Source organism: Vanellus vanellus (assembly GCF_965231255.1).
Source record: "Vanellus vanellus genome assembly, contig: HAP1_SCAFFOLD_45, whole genome shotgun sequence".
In the NCBI taxonomy this organism is placed as follows: Eukaryota; Metazoa; Chordata; class Aves; order Charadriiformes; family Charadriidae; genus Vanellus; species Vanellus vanellus.
This window is the reverse complement of record NW_028128545.1, coordinates 1865013-1882511: the sequence shown is the minus strand read 5'-3', so window position 1 is coordinate 1882511 and position 17499 is coordinate 1865013. Positions and strand designations below refer to the sequence as shown.

Sequence of the window (17499 nt, the reverse complement as noted above, 5' to 3'; positions counted from 1 at the left end):
ATCCAGCAGCCCCACGGAGGACACCCCTCAGTGCTCAGGTCATGGCAATGCTGCCGGGCGTCTTGGCGCAGGCAGCTGCAGGGAGTCCTCTGTGTCCCTGTCTGGGAGGGGAGGGCTGAGATCCTCCTCAGGTACGATGAGGCGGGCTGAGGGCTGTGGAGAGCGGCACAGGGAAACTGCATTCCTCTGGTCCCAGCAGTGGCCAGTTCCTTCTCAGGGGAACAGCTGAGTCCATCATCATCCAGCTCCAAGAGGTGCCAGCACAGGGCAGCTGAGAGCAGGGCTGCTGGACAGACCAACTGCCCTCACCCCACACTGAGGGACAGCCCCTCGGCCTCTCAGGACCCACAAGGCTTCACACGGAGTGCGGCAGAAAGTCCAACAATTTCTGCCTTAAAAACACTCCTCAGGTGCATGGGGGAAACAAGAACAGTACAAACAAACCAAGATCCCCACAGCTCTGCTCTGCAGTCAGGTGAACTGGGAGCAACAATGCTGAAAAGCTCTTTGACATTATGAGTGGATTTTATCTGAGATAACACCATGTTCTTATTTCCTATTTCTGTAGGGTATAACTGACCCCTCCAGAGCTCACAGCAGAGTTCTCTGCTCCCTGGGGCACCCTCAGCCACCACAAAGCAGAGCTCACAAGAGGGATGTGCCACAGGTCGTCTTTAAGAGGGAAAGGCAGTCTCTGATGCTTCAGAGAGACACGGAGCAGGTTTTTTTCTTATAATAGTCTTCACTATCTTTGAACTGCCTTTTCTTTCTTGGACAGTGCCCAATGCTCAGAGGCAGCAAATGTCCAACAGCAGCTCCATCACCCACTTCCTCCTCCTGGCATTCGCAGACACACGGGAGCTGCAGCTCTTGACCTTCTGGCTCTTCCTGGGCATCTACCTGGCTTCCCTCCTGGGAAATGGCCTCATCATCACCGCCATCGCCTGCGACCACCGCCTCCACACCCCCATGTGCCTCTTCCTCCTCAACCTATCTGTTCTTGACCTGGGCTCCATCTCCACCACTCTCCCCAAAGCCATGGCCAATACCCTCTGGATCACCAGGGATATTTCCTACCAGGGGTGTGTTGCACAGGTCTTTGTCTTTTTCTTTTTCATTTCAGCAGAGTTTTACCTTCTCACCGTCATGGCCTATGACCGCTATGTTGCCATCTGCCATCCCCTGCACTACGGGACCCTCCTGGGCAGCAGAGCTTGTGTCTGCATGGCAGCAGCTGCCTGGGGCAGTGGGTTTCTCTATTCTCTCCTGCACACGGCCAATACATTTTCACTGCCCCTCTGCCGGGGCAATGCCCTGGGCCAGTTCTTCTGTGAAATCCCCCACATCCTCAAGCTCTCCTGCTCACATTCAGATTACCTCAGGGAAGCTGGGCTCCTTGTAGTTAGTGCCTTACTAGGATTCGGGTGTTTTGCTTTCATTCTCTTTTCCTATGTGCAGATCTTCAGGGTGGTGCTGAGGATCCCTTCACAGCAGGGACGGCACAAAGCCTTTACCACGTGCCTCCCTCACCTGGCCGTGGTCTCCCTTTTTCTCAGCACTGGAATGGTTTCCTACCTGACGCCCCGAACCATCTCCTCTCCATCCCTGAACCTGTTTGTGTCCATTTTGTACTCTGTGGTGCCTCCATCAGTAAATCCCCTCATCTACAGCATGAGGAACCAGGAGCTCAAGCATGCCCTATGGAAACTGGCTCAATGGACATTGTTTCACCAACCCTAACCTCTCTCCCTTTCTCTGCACTTTTTTCTGAGTTTATCTTTGGCTGGGTGCCCATTTCTTTTTCCCTTCTGATAATCTTTCTTATAGATCATATTCTAGGCTTATACTACTTCTCCTCAGGCTTGATCATGTTGTGTCTGACACTTTCACATTACTGAATTAGACGAGCAATGTCCAATAGCAGGTCTTCAATAAAAGGGCATCTCCTGGGTGCAGTGCCTGAAGCCTGGACTCTTCCTCCAGACTTACGAGTCACGGCCAAAAAAATGTTGCACAAATTTCTCTTTTAAAGTGTCTGCTCTCTTTGGTTTCTTCCTGTGTTTGTGGTTAAGCACACGGTACCCTTGGGTTCTATTGTATCAAGAGTTCTGTTTTTACAGGCTCTCTGCTTGGTGTCCAATGGCAGAAGGTGCTGCATGAGCTCCCAAATACCTCTGGCCGCATCCTGTATGACAGGACTGATGGCATGTAGAGGTCTCTCTGGAAATGAATTTGGAGAGGTCAGGAGAGGATGGGCAGTGGCCACGTTTCCTGAGCTGGGAGTGAATGGAGACTCAGAAGGTGATACACCCTCGAAGGTGAAGTCCCTCAAAAGTAAAGAACTCAATCGGGATACCCACAAACAAGTTCCATGGGAGTCAGTGGACAAACAGCAGGAAGAAGGAAGGGACACTGGTGAGATCATAGAATCATAGAATGGTTTTGGTGTGAAGGGACATTTAAGATCATCTAGCTGCAACCCTCTGCCATGGGCAGGGAGACCTCCCAGTAGACCAGGTTTCTCAAAGCCTCATCCAGCCTGGTCTTGAACACTTCAAGGATGGGGCATCCACAACTTTCCTGTGCCTCACCGCCCTCAGAGTGAAAAATTTCTTCCTAATAGCTACACTGTCTCCCGTTTTCTAGTTTGAAGCCAATACACCTCATCCTATCCCCACATGCCCTTGCAAAAATTCCCTCTCCAGCTTTCTTGTAGGCCCCCTTCAGATACTGGAAAGCTGCTATAATATGGGATACGAGATACGGGAGCTGCCTGCGGAAGCCCAGGGTGCTCGTGCTCTTCTGCAGAGTTTTGCCAGTGGGGGCAGAAAAGAGGGCATATGCTGTCGGGATTGAGCATCATCTACAATACGAACGTAGTCCCAGCTCTCCCAGGGTCTCCTTGTCCATAATGTGCTCCAGGCCACAACCATCCTTCCGGCCTCTGCAGGACTCGCTTCAGTCTGCCAGAGTCTGTCTTGTGCTGGGGAGCCCCATACTGGGCACAGCAGAGCTGATGCCGTTCTGTGGAGGGTTATCTTTGACCAGCAGCCAGCCAGCCAACCAGCTGCTCACTTGCTCCCCCTCCTCAAAATGATACCAGGAGAAGAAGATGATCCTCTCCTTGATGTAATGTCTTCTACAAATCTTATGAATAAGCACTCTTGACTCCTCTGAGTCATTAAAAACACATTAACCAGTGCAGGTTGTGGTATAGACCCCTGCAGGACCCTACAAGTTACATCCCTCCGTATTCTGTATGTATTTCCAAGCAGAACCTTGATCAACAAAGATGTTGAACAGCACTGGTCCCAGTACCAGCCCCTGAGGAACACCACTCGTAACTGGTCTCCACTTGGACATGGAGCTCTTGACCACTACTCTTTGAGTGTGACTTTGAGAAGTCGTGGCAGTCTGGTGAGGTTCCTGCTGACTGGAAAGGGGGAAACATAACCCCTGTTTTCAAAAAGGGAAAAAAAAGGAAGACCCAGAGGTGAGGTGTATGGTCACAGACAGCAATGGCCAGTGTGTGGGACTGTTGGGACAATTTTCCTGGGGCAGGTTCTCTCGGGTGTCCAAGAAACTGGCACAGACCAGGCCTCTCTCTTTTGCACTCTTTCTTCCTTGCTTCCTTCACCATCTGCCAGCAGATCCAAGACTTTTGTCTTTGCCCCATTGGAGGGTCAGAAGCAGAAGAGCATAGAGCGGTTGCACCTGCGGAGAGGAGCAGAAAGGAGAGGTGTCCTCAAACTGACCATCAGGGTAATCCATCCCATCTGCCTCATGCCCAATATAAAAGCTGAGGGATCAAAGGCTCAGCTCTCTTTCTTCAATGGTTGGTGTCCCAGGAAGACTCTGGCTGTTTGTCTGCCTTTGATCCCGATCTGTACATCCTGAATCCACTTCCCATCCATCACTGAGTTGAGTCTGGGAATTTCCCCATGCCTGCTGGTGATGTGATCATCATCATTCTGGGAGCTTCATCCAGTTTAGTATATATTTATTTTTTTTAAAATACTATTATTAATATTTCATTAAAGTAGTTGAGTTCCTTCTGAATCCATAAGTCTCTCTCTCTCTCCCTCCTCCCCTTAGAGAGAGAGGTGAGGGAGAGCGTCTGTCATTTGCTGCAGTGGCCAGCGTGGTCCAAACCACAGTAAAAATAAGGGAACTGCACTGTTGGACTCAAGGCAGTCCTTGCTCCTGCACACAGAATTCCATCAACAAATAACTCATGTTCATTTAATATTTGGTCTGCTGCCTCGAGGAATTGTCCCCGACACACCCTTGGCTGGACTGCAATAGCGTTTTGTCTGGGAAGCCGTGTGAAGGAACAGCCTCATCCCAACTTCATTGCGTGGTCTGTAAACTGAGGGACAAACCCTGCAGTCAAAGTGGAAGGTTCGTGGGTGATGGTGGCGACTGCAATGACCCACCATGCAGCTTTTTGGTCTGGCTCGCTGGACGCTCCGAACCAACGGAACTCTGAAGGGCAGTAAATCTGGAAATGGAGCTTACAGAAAACAGTGAAAATGCTTTATCTGGTTGGAGCAGCAAAATTTCTGTGAGTGTTTGCCCCTTTAAAGAGAGTATAGGAATTGCACGGCATCAAATAGACCGTGCAGATTGAGCGGTGTGAGTAGAATGGTAGAATCATAGACTCACAGAATAGTTTAGATTGGAAAGGAAATTAATGATCCCCTACTTCCAATCCCCCCTGCCCTGGGCAGGGACACCTTCCACTAGACCAGGTTCTCCAAGGCCCATCCAGCCTGGTCTTGAACACCTCCAGGGGTGGGGTAACCACAGCTTCTTGAGGCAACCTGGGCCAGGGGCTCACCACCCTCACAGTGAATTTTTTTTCTTAATATCTATTCTAAATCTCCCCTTTTCCAGTTTAAAGCCTTTCCCCTCGTCCTACCCCTACATGCCATTGTAAAAAGTCCCTCTCCAGCTCTCCTGTAGGCTCCCTTCAGATACTGGAAGGCTGCTATAAGGTCTCCCAAGAGCCTTCTCTTCTCCAGGCTGGATGCTGATAATTCAGGACCAGGCGTCTGGCTGGGCATCTCTGCCACCCACCAGTCTTTTCCTCCATTTTAACAGTTAGAGAGGGAGCAGCCAGAAACAGACAGATAATGCACATGAACTCCAGGCTACGTGGCTGGTGCCATCGTGAGGGTTTTTGCTTTTATGACAATAAAATATGAATATGGCCTTTTAGAGAGGGATGGGATCCACCCTTCTAGAAGAGGCAAGGGAATCTTTGGCAGCAGGCTGGCCAGCTTGGTGAGGTGGGCGTGAAACTGCCACATCCAGCTGGGCAATAACCACGGCCAACCAGAGCAGTGACAAATATTCCTTAGTGGACTCCCAAGGTGATATCCAGAAAGCCAACCACCTCCAGGGTGTGTATGACTGTGATGGATCCTCTTGCTCTCCTCCAGGGAAACCTGCATGGAATAGCTCTCATGACTGGAATGCTGTCACAGATGGCTGTGTACTTTTGCGGAAAGACAGGCCAGCAGGGTGAGGTGGTGGAGTTGCTTTCTACGGGACAGAGCAACTGGAATGTATTGAGCTCTGCCTGAGGGTCGATGAAGTATGTGTTGAGAGCTTATTGTTAAGAATTAAGGGACAGGCTAATCTGGGAGACACTGCTGTGGGTGTTTACTACAGACCACCAGATCAGGAAGAGGAAGGTGATGAGGCCTTCTACAGAGAGCTGGAAATAGCCTCACAATCACAGGCCCTGGTTCTCATGGGGGACCTCAGCCACCCCGATATTTGCTGGAGAAACAACACAGCCAGGCACACACAGTCCCAGAGGTTTCTGCAGAGCAGTGATGAGAACGTTTTGACACAGTTGGTGGGGAAACCAAGGAGGAGAGGTGCCCTGCTGGACATGTTACTGACAAATAAAGGAGGACTAGTTGGGGATGGGAAGGCTGGGGGGAGCCTTGGCTGCAGTGACCGTGAGATGGTGGAGTTCCAGATCCTGCGTGGAAGAAGCAGAGCAAAAAGTAGAATTACAAACCCGGACTTCAGGAGAGCTTTGGCCTCTTCAAAGACATACTTGGAGGAATCCCATGGGCAAAGGCTGTAGAAGGAAGGGGGGTGCAGGAGAGCTGGTTAATAGAAAAGCTCCACTTCCTCCAAGCTCAAGATCGGTGCATCCCTATGAGTAATAAATCATTCAGAGGAGGCAGGAAATCTGCATGGATAAGCAAGGACCTTTTGGAAAATCTCAGGTGCAAGAGGGAAGTTTACAGAATGTGGAAAAAGGGACTGGCCACTTGGGAGGAGTATATAAACGTTGCGAGAGTATGTAGGGATGCAACGAGGAAGGGTAAAGTCCACTTGGAATTAAACGTGGCAAGGGATGTCAAGGACAATAAGAAGGGCTTCTCCAAGTACATCAGTAGTAAAAGGAAGACAAGGGAAAATGCGGGCCTGCTACTGAATGAGGTGGGTGCCCTGGTGACAGAGGATGCAGAGAAGGCGGAGTTACTGAATGCCTTCTTTGCTTCAGTCTTTACTACTAAGGCCGGCCCTCAGCAATCCCAGCCCCTGAAGTGACGAGAAAGAGTCTGTGAAAAGGAGGACTTTCCCTTGGGCAAGGAGGATCGGGTTAGAGATCATTTAGGCAAACTTGACACCCACAAATCCATGGGCCCTGATGGCATGCACTCAGGAGTGTTGAGGGACCTGGCAGATGTTATTGAGAAGGTGCTCTCCATCATCTTTGAAAGATTCCACTTCTAAAGAGGCATTAGCCCATTATCTCTCCACTAGTGCCTCTATAACAGTGTCTAACACTAGGTCAGAACTGAAACTCTCACAGCCTCTCTATAACAAAATGGCATCTCCTTTGTGCTATGGACAAACACTGGTCCTTTCTTCCAAAGCTGGTCTCAGGAGAAGGCTTGAGTGCTTGCATCCCCAAAAGGACTGTTGCTTTTGGGTTCTTTTAGAGCTTGAGGATTGGATTTAGGACTCACTCGTCAGCATGTAGTGATAGTAGAAGCAATGGCTGGTCACTGAGTGGCATAGCCAAGGCTGTCACGTACAAGCCATGACCGACAACTTTATTCTCAAGTGGGAAACTGAGCCGCCTGGAGATCCCCTGGGCTCTCAAAGAGCCGTGTATGTCTGGGGAAGGTACGGAATGGAGCCCCACAAAGTGAGAAATCACCCAAGATGGAGCCACCAAGCTGAGTGGTGCGTTTGACAAGCGTGAGGGACGGGATGCCATCCAGAAGGACCTGGACAAGATGGAGAAGTAGGCCCGTTTGAACCTCATGAAGTTCAACAAGGCCAAGTGCAGGGTCCTGCACATGGGCTGGGGCAGCCTCTGATATCAGTACAGGGTGGGGGATGAAGGGATTGAGAGCAGCCCTGCTGAGGAGGACCCGGGGTAAGGGGCAATGAAAAGCTGGACATGAGCTGACAATGTGCGCTCGCAGCCCAGAAATCCAGCCATGTCCTGGGCTGCCTCAAAAGAAGCATGGCCAGCAGGGAAAGGGAGGTGGTTCTGCCCCTCTACTCTGCTCTCTTGAGACCCCACCTGGAGTGCTGCATCCAGCTCTGGAGTCCTCAGCACAGGTGTCGTGGTTTAACCCCAGCCAGCAGCTAGGGCCATGCAGCCGCTGGTGCAGTTCTCCCCCTACCCCCAGAAGCAAATGGAGAAGAGGGAGAAAAAGAGGGGAAAGGGAAAGAAAACAAACAAACAAAACCACCCCAAACTCGTGTTGTGGTAAAGACAGTTTAATAGAACAGTAACGAAAAAGGAAAACAACAAGAGCAACAACAATACTACTCCTGCTGCTACTAATGACAATACACATCACTCTCTCCACTCAGTGAATCGGTACCTGCCTGAGCAGTCTTTGCGTGTACCCGCCCCCTGGCTGAACCCATCCAAATACTGAGCATGACCTCTGTGGTGTGGAATATTTCACTGCCCATTCCATTGTTCTCTCCAGGCCCCTTTGACCTTCTACAGAAAGCTGAAAATAAAGTCCTTGAAAAATATGAACAACACCTGGCGACAACTAAAACAGTATGGATTACTGACATTCCTTTCCTACCAAATCTGAAACACAGCAGCCACTGGAAAGAAAATGAGAGTTGCGGTCAAGGGCTCCATGTCCTAGTGGCGAGCAGTGATGACTGGCATTCCTCAGAGGTCCGTACTGGGTCTGGTGCTGTTTAACATCTTTGTTGGTGACATGGATGTTGGGATGGAGTGCACCCTCAGTAAGTTTGCCAATGACATCAAGCTGTGTGGAGCAGTCAACACGCTGGACGGGAGGTAACCCATCCAGAGGGACCTGGACAGGCTGGAGAGGTGGGCCTGCACAAATCTCATGAAGGTCAACTACGCCAACAAAAGAAGGACATGGACCTGTTGGAGAGGGTCCAGAGGAGTCCACGAAGATGATCAGAGAGCTGGAGCACCGCTGCTATGAGGACAGGCTGAGAGAGTTTTGGTCCATCAGCCTGGAGAAGAGAAGGCTCCGGGGAGACCTTATAGCAGTCTGTCAGTACCTAACGGGGCCTATGGAAAAGGTGCAGAGGGACTGTTTATGAGGGAGTGTCGTGATAGGACGAGGGGTAATCATTTTAAACTGAAAGTGCACAGATTTAGATTAGATGTTAGGAAGAAATTCTTAATTCTGAGGGTGGTGAGGCACTGGAACAGGTTGCCCAGAGAAGCTGTGGTTTCCCCAACCCTGGTTCAAGGCCAGGTTGTATGGGGCGGTGATCAACCTGGTCTAGTAGGAGGTCTCCTTGCCCAGGGCAGTTGAACTAGATGATAGTTAAGGTCCCTTCTCTCTAACCATTCCATGAGTCTATGATTCTAGCCTTCCAGGGATGCCTCCTTCCACTCACAGCTTTTCCCCAGGATTTCAGTTCTGCTGGGGGGTCACAGCCCCAACAAAGGGGCCATCCTTCCACCTACCTGCCCCCCCTCCCCACAGGCTGTCCTACACTTCCCTATGCCTGTGCCTGTTTCTTTGCAGATTTAAGCCACCACCCCTGCTCCCCACCCCACTCTGGCCCCATGCTCTCACAAGTTTACTGATGACTCTGTCTTCACCAACTATTTCCTCAAAATCAAAGCCATGATTTTCTGAGCTTTTGCCAATGGCTGTGAGTTCCCCATAACCTGTGCAGCTTCTTCCAAAGCTCTGCTAATGCTCCTCAGACACCAAAGACGTCTCAGCCCATAGACTCCTTTGAATCCTCTATTTAGCTCCATGTCCCAGCACTGAACTGCACATCCTCCTTCTGCTGCTGCCTCAAAGTCAAAACTAGACCTATTTCACTTCCGTATGGCACCCTCCTGTTATCCCAAATCTGGGTTCCTTACCCGGTGAGCAAGCCAATAACACACAGAGCAGTGGTATTTCCAAGTTTATTCCATTAATGCGCAGAAATGGGGTGCTCAGCCTGAAACGGGAGCACGCCTTGCTTTCAAAAATCTCCACTTTTATGCATTGGTTATTACATATTCAAACAATTAATACATATTCATTGTTATTCTCTTGAAGGATTGGTCAAGGTTTCTTTGCTTCCCATGTAAATTAGTGCACAAACTCTGTCGTCTTCTTCCAGTGTCCTCTTTTGAATAGGAGTTATCATTTGGTTATGCAGACACTGAGTCGATGGTCGTGATCTCCCCCTGCCGGAATTACCTTTTACCTACTGCTCCTCTCATCTTGGCAGTTCCAAGTGGTTTTCTCGGTTTGCTGAGCAGGCCCACAGTTCATGGCTCTCTTGACAGGAATCCCCTGCTTATCAACAATGCTCCATTGTCTGCTGGTTAGTTCCTTAATTGAATCGTAGATAAATCATGTCTAGTTACTATTTCTCTACTTCAATATGAGGTAAATAATTAAATAGGGCTGGGGTCAGTACAGAGGGCTCGAGCAGCAGCAGGTTTCCTTGGTTGCTTCAATTACAATGATATTTTACATTTCATTTTCCTAGTTTATGTCAATTTTACTGCAACAGAGAGCGCTGCTCTTTTATTACATAGATGCTCCTCAGGAAGGCAGTTCTGATACTGTGATGACACATTTCCAGAAGGCGTCACTATTACTGGGCACAGTAGGGTCATGCCTCTGGAGATGTGGAGTGAATACAAACATTCCTGTACGAACAGGATCATCACAGATGAAAAACAAATAAAGCCTAATCCTGCCCTGAGAAGAGCTACGAACACCCTGTGAGGAGACACGGGCAGCTTACTGCTGCTGAAGGTGAACCCATGGAATCCATTTCTTCAATGCTTCTTTGATCTCCTGGTTCCTCATGCTGTAGATGAGGGGGTTCACTGCTGGAGGCACCACCGAGTACAGCACTGCAACCATCAGATCCAGGAATGGGGAAGAGATGGAGGGGGGCTTCAGGTAGGCAAATATGCCAGTGCTGACAAAGAGGGAGACCACGGCCAGGTGAGGGAGGCACGTGGAAAAGGCTTTGTGCCGTCCCTGCTCCGAGGGGATACTCAGCACGGCCCTCAAGATCTGCACATAGGACAGCACAATGAAAACAAAACACCCAAAGACTAAACACGCACTAACCACAAGAAGCCCAACTTCCCTCAGGTAAGCATCTGTGCAGGAGAGCTTGAGGATGTGGGGGATTTCACAGAAGAACTGGTCCAGGGCATTGCCCTGGCAGAGGGGCAGTGAAAATGTATTGGCCGTGTGCAGGAGAGAATAGAGAAACCCACTGCCCCAGACACCTGCTGCCATGCGGACACAAGCTCTGCGTCCCAGGAGGGTCCCGTAGTGCAGGGGTTGGCAGATGGCAACGTAGCGGTCATAGGACATGACAGAGATAAGAATAACCTCTGCTGAAATAAAGAAGACAAACAGAAAGACTTGAGCAGCACACCCCTGGTAGGAGATGGCCCTGATGTCCCAGAGGGTATTGGCCATGGCTTTGGGGAGAGTGGTGGAGATGGAGCCCAGGTCTATGAAGGAGAGGTTGAGGAGGAAGAAGTACATGGGTGTGTGGAGGCGGTGGTCGCAGGCGATGGCGATGATGATGAGGCCGTTTCCCAGGAGGGCAGCCAGGTAGATGCCCAGGAAGAGCCAGAAGGTCAAGAGCTGCAGCTCACGCGTGTCTGTGAATGCCAGGAGGAGGAACTGTGTGATGGAGCTGCTGTTGGACATTTGCTTCCTAGCTGTTATTATTAACTGTGGTTATCTGTTAAGGAGGAAAAGGCAGTACTGAGTCAGACCAGACTTCTTCCATCAAACTTTACTGCATATGTCTTTGCAGCCCCACATTCAGACTCTCTGTCCAGGAGCACCTCTCTGCAGCTCCCTCACTTGAGCTCCGGGTTTTGCTGGCTGAGGAGGCCACTGGGAGCCGGGACTGCAATGGGCTCCCAAGAAGTCCTCCTTACTCTGCAGCAAGAGGGAATTAGGAAAGCAGAGCGATCTCCAATTAAATGTAATCATGTTATATCAAAGAGCTTTTATACATTGTTGTCTGAAATTTGCCCAACTGCACAGCAGAGGAGAGGGGATTTTGTTTTCTTTATTTTGTTCTGGTTGCACCTGCCCCATTTCTGAGGGGTTTGGGATGGTTGAAATCCCTGACATTTCTAATGCACTCCAGGTGAAGTCTTGTGGGTGCTGAGATGCAAAGGGATCATCCCTTAGTGCAGAGAGAGGAGACCTCTTCTGCCCATCAGCCCTCTTCTCCGCTGCCCTGTGCTGGCAGCTTGCAGCTGGAGGAGGATCCCTCTCGGGTGTTCCCATCAAAAGAATCAGGACACTGCGAAGAGGAGAGGAATCCAGGTTCAAAGGGCAGATATACAGACTCATTGCCTTTTCTCATCTCTCCCCTCCCAGACTGGGACCAGGAGGGGTCATTGCAGCTGTCCACGTACAGCTGCCCAGCAGCATTTCCATGGCCTGAGCACTGAGATGTCTTTTCCATGTGGATCCGAGGGAGCACAAAAAGATTATGGGAGAGCTGTGCCCTTCTGGAGAGCACCCTGCAGCCCCGCAGGACTCCCCAGGGAAATAGTTAATGTCCTGAAGTTGCCTGGAGGAGACCTGGGCGCGTTGCTGCCATAGACATGACTGCAGAGCAGGACCCAAAGGGTCGGCATCTGAACGGGAGCCGAATCTGCCACCCGCAGCCCCCACCCCCTGCACTGACTCAGTTTATCCAACGGTGAGAACAAGGGCAGCTCAGGCAGGAGGGGACGGCAGGGAAGTGCCACAACGCTCCTGACAAGGGAGGAGGGACATGCAAAGCAGATGGCAATCCAGGGTTCGTCCTTTGCTGAGCTCTGGCTGTTGCAGGGACAGTGCGTGCCCGAGACCCCGTGGGCTGGAGGGCAGAGCTGTGCCCAGGCTGGGAATGGAGACCAGGCAGGAGCTGCCCAGGGGAAGGTGCCTGTGCTGCAGGGACAGCACAGCTGTGCCCATATCCCCCTCGCCAGTGTTTCAGGCAGCAGCTCCCTCTCACTCCCTGCCCGTGTCTCTGCTGCTGGCAGCCATCTCCCTGTCCCCGGCTCAGCTCCCGCTCAGTGCTCACAAACCCTGTCCTACTGCTGTGCGCCCACCTCTTCCTGCAAACACCTCCCACGGACGGGGTGCTGCCCAGGGGCATCTCTGAGTGTGCGGGGGCTAAAGACCAGTTCACAGCAAACCTGATGTGGCTGCAAAGGGGAAGATGCTGCTGAGTCGGTGTGCTGCCCCACAGGTCCTCTGAAAAATGGCATGAGGTAGAGCTGACCTGTGCTGCACTCTCTTGAGAGCAGAAGCACCATGCCCTGACCTGCTCATCCCTACGTTACTGTGCTGGGGGGCACTCCTTCCACCCACAGCTTCTCCCCACAGCACCGTGGGAGCTCCCCGGGCAGGCGGAGAGCTGACCCTGGCAGGCGGCAGAGTCCCTGCCCCGGCACACAGCCCCCGGGGTGCAGGGACCCTGCTGGCAAGGACAGCCCTGCCCACCCCTGCCTGCACACCCACCTTCACACATATTCACATCTCCCAACAAGAGCCCTCCGTCCCCCCTTACAGATCCCACAAGCTGTGGGTTATTCCAGTGTTAGGAGGTGCCTCCAGCAGCTCCACCAGCATTGCCCTGCACCCACAGACTCACCCTGTGCAGCACTGCCAAGATTTCTCCTCCAGTGAGCTCTCACTCCTCCTCCCAGTCCTGACCACCGTGAAGCTCTCTCTCTGCCTTGCTCATCTCCCTGAGGTCCCCTGGCACTGCCCTCAGCCCTGCTGCGTTGTGCAGAGGAGCTGCTCCTGCGCAGAGCTGTCTCTCTGCAGCTCAGACCACTTGTCGGCAGCTCCCTCCGTCCCAGGAGCCCGGCCCAGCTCAGCAGCACAGCACCAGCCCACTGCACTTTAACGACCCCTCTGGTGGGTTTGGTGCTGAGTCCATCAACCTCAGACCTGAGAGGAAGCTGAAGAAACCTCTCAGGGACTCCAAGTCAGATGCAAACTCCAAAGTTTCTCGTGGTTTTAATGGGTCCCACGGGGATGAGTGGCAGAGACAGCAGCCATGACCAGAGACGTGAAGAGGTGGGCTCTGTCAGGGGGCTTCTTCCAGCTTTGCCACATCCCCCTGTCATCTGCACCACAGGCTGTCCTACAGTGTCACCTCACCCGTGCGTAGGCTGTAGCCATCCCCCCGGCTGCCCCACCTTGCTGTCACCTTCCTTTACTGCTCTCTCTGTCCTCCATGGCTCTTCCTTGAAACACAAAGCCTTGGGCTCATCCAGACTCCTTCTGGGTGATGTGTTGCACCACGGCACTGCCCTAGGAGGGAAATTTCTTCTTCCTCATGTCCAGACTGGAACTCCCCAGCTGACTTTGTGACATTATTTCTTCCTCATGCTGTTTTGCACCAGGAAGAAAAGCTCCACCAGCTCTGAAACCACCCTGCAAGCACTCTCAGGCTACTCCTATCCTGTCCTCAGTCTCCACACCAGTCAGCCCACGGCCCTCAGCCTCTATGGTCATGCGCTTGAGGCCTCCAAACCCCATCTTGGGCGGTCTCTGGGCACTCTCCATGGGGTTTGCAGATGAAAACATAGTGGTCATAGACCAAGAAAGACGGACTGTGACTTTTTATCAAGGCCTGTAGGAGCAGGAGAAGGGGCAATGGCTTTCAACTGAAAGAGGATAGATTTACATTGGCCATAAGGAAGAAAGAGTTTGCAGTGAGGGTGGCAAGACACTGGAAGAGGTTTCCCGGAGAAGCTGTGGATGCCACATTCCTGGAAGTGTCCAAGGACACTTCAATCCTGCTTTAGCAGGAGAGTTGGACTAGATGATCTCTAGAGGTCCCTTCCAACTCTGATAATTCTGTGATTCTGTGACAGAAGTTTTGAGCAACCTGAACTAGTGAAAGATGTCTCTGTCCATATGGCATGGGAGGGGGAGAGAGGGGACGACTAGGTGATTTTTTAGTTCCCTTCCAACCCAAATCACTCTATGATTCTTGGATTCTGATATTCCCAACTCCTTCTCCACAAGCTGTAAATACCTACCTACACCACGCAGGCATTTTAAGCTGACCTTGTCCCACACCCTGCCATAAAAAAGAAAGAACGGCCATTTCTAGAACAGGAATTGCCATCTTTTCAGAGGAACAATTCAAAAACCCAACAGGAAAAACATTAATTCAAAGGAAGATCAAACAGGTCTGTGGGAATGATGCACCAAGTGGGTCAATGGGAGAGCCTGCCAGGATGACCTCACCACCTGACGATGGGGGTTTCTACCTCGGGGGCAGAGACTCATGATGGGACGCCAGAAAGCGCATTTGGGGCCTGTGCAAGACTTGCCATTGGCTGTCTAGGAAAGGACCAAAGGAAGGGAAAGGGTTGGATCAAGGTGGTTTATGGTGGCACAAGAGCCACAGGAGGTGGGATTCCTCTGGCCTCCGGCCAGGGGGGCACATGATAGACACCTGCATGGGAGCTCCTTGGCTCAGCTCCCATGCTAATTAACAGAGATGGGGGCCAGGATGAATGTGATCAGGTGCACAGACCTGGGGAGACCTGAAGTTCCAGGAGTGGTCCGAGATTCCTGGAGCTGGCTGCAATCTCCAGTGCAGCAATGCTGAGAGACAGGGCAGCATCTGGGGGCATCGTCTTGGAGGCTGGTGGGGAATCTTTGGCCAATAGAAATGCCATCAGATGCCCGCTTTTAGGAGGACAGAAACTGTCTCTGATGGTCATGTTCTGGGCAGCCTGTGCAGGAATTCCCCTGATGAAATGGAGTCAGGTACCACAGGGAGAGCTCAGGTTCCCTCAGTCTCAGTTTCCTCAGCCAGGTTTACTAGATCTCCAGTGGCCATAATGATGGTTGTGTCAAGACCATTCTCACATTACCTCATCCAGTTTGGGGCAGTTATTCCTTTGAAGGACAAACACAGGCCTGTGGAGTTAGGTGAGGGCCCGAGGCTCTGGCACACAGCTACATGCATTGGGCAGGGGCAGCGATGGCCCTCTAACGGAAAGCCATCCCCATTCCAAGCGAGAGTGTGACACACACCCCAGACAGCCTTGAGACACCAAGAGCTGACGGAGAGCCTATGGGTAAGGATTAAAGGGCAATCAGGAGCAGGGGACTTTATAGTGGGGGTCTGCTACAGACTACCTGAGCAGGAAGACTGAACGGATGAGGCCCTCTATAGACAGATAGGGGTGGCGGGCATCGTGTTCGCAGGCCCTGGTCCTCATGGGTGACTTCAATCACCCCAACATCTGTTGGAAGGGTAACACAGCAGCGCAAAGGCATTCCCGGAGGTTCTTAAATTGTACTGATGACAACTTCCTTCTCCAACTGGTAGAGAAGCCAACGAGGAGAGGAGCTATGCTGGACCTTGTCCTTACCAACAAGGAGGGGCTGATAGGCAGTGTCAAGCTCAAGGGTAGCCTGGGCTGCAGTGACCATGAAATGGTGGAGTTGGAGATCCTCAAGGCAGCGAGGAAGGTGCTCAGCAAGCTGACCACCCTGGACTTTAGCAGAGCTGACTTTGGCCTCTTGAAGAATCTGCTTGGTACAGTGCCATGGAAGGAAGCACTGGAGGGAAGAAAGACCCAGGAAAGCTGGTTAATATTCAAGGATCACCTTCTCCAAGCCCAGGAGCAATGCATCCTTACAAAGAAGGTGGCAGGCAGAAAAGCCAGGAGGCCTGCCTGGATGAACAAGGAGCTCCTGGACATGCCCAAAAGGAAAAACACACACACACAGAGGCAGAAATATTTGCATCCAGTGAAATGTATAGACACTCCCACTCGTGAAGGCAAATATTTACATTCAAACGTATAGCTAACGAGAGAGGTGGATGAAAGAGGCTATCCTATAGTTACAATTTCCCTCTTCTCGGGTTTAGAGTAAATATAATGCATTGTCATTCCTCAACAGGTGATAACTCAGGAAGTTTGACTTCACCCTAGCCCTTAGTTGGCTTTGTCGTCAGATGGTCGTTAAACGCCCCGAGAGGTGTCCCAACTGCGGGCACATACCCGTCACAGCCTGGAGCGATCCAGGAGAGCTGAAAGGGTCTCGATTTGAGTCGCTGTTTATAGGGTCTGAGATAATTGACTTTTGTCAGGTACTTTTCCGTTTCTGCCCGATTTGCACAATGAAATATTCTGGTGCTTTCCACCAGTCACGCAAGCTCAAAACTTGCTAGACTTTGAAGTTCTGGTACCCCCCTCTCTTTGGGCCACAGCACACATACAGATGTGCTAGGCTGTCAGGGGGAGGTTAATTGTCATTACCAATCCCAAGCGACGGGGGAAGCAGGAGCTAGGGATGTCAGGGGTGCCTGAATGCTCTGGTCCACTGCCTTTTGGGCCACGATTCAGGTACAGGTGTTCTAGGCTGTCAGGAGGTGATCGATGTCCTCCGCCTTTCACAATCCATGCCTGACTTACCCAAGGTGTGTATGTGGCCCAGGGAGGGGGAATCGCACCAAGGACCAAGTAGCCCAGGAAGCAGGCGGGGGGTTGCACCACCACAAGGCCTCTTCCAACCCTTATTAGGCTGTGCTTTTGGAATGCCCAGCAGTGTTTCTGAGGAATTCTCTGTGCTATGCCTGTGATGGTTTGACTGCTGGTGCCCATGGAGCAGAGCCTCCATTTGAGGATGAGCTCCTTCACTGTGTGATCCTGAGGATGGGGCAACCACAGACTACAAAGGCCAGCAATGCTTCCACCACAGTGGCCACCACCCCTGCCTCCACCACCCAGCCCCTTCCCCCTACAGGGTTCAGGTTGGATTGGACCTCTGGAGGTCTCTAGCACCACGGTCTGGTCTGAGCAGGGAAAACTTGACAGTTGGATGACATCGATCAGCAATTTCTCCTGAGCCAGCACTGATCCGGTAGCGTGGCAGGTTTTTTCCTCCCCTTTAACTCATTAGAAATTCCCCTTTATGCCCTTTTTGCTCTTTGTCCTCACTGTGTTTTCTCCTTTCCCCTGTCCCTGCCCTC

The 17499-nt window shown here is 51.6% G+C and overlaps 1 protein-coding gene across 1 annotated transcript; it reads left to right on the top strand.

The window, feature by feature from the left end:
* Window positions 1–801: 801 nt before the first annotated feature.
* LOC309684269 (olfactory receptor 14A16-like) lies at window positions 802–1740 on the top strand (the record flags this gene model as incomplete). Its single annotated transcript, XM_082500201.1, has 1 exon — window positions 802–1740. One exon carries the CDS (start codon window positions 802–804, stop codon window positions 1738–1740), a length of 939 nt encoding a protein of 312 aa, XP_082356327.1.
* Between the last annotated feature and the right edge of the window lie 15759 nt (window positions 1741–17499).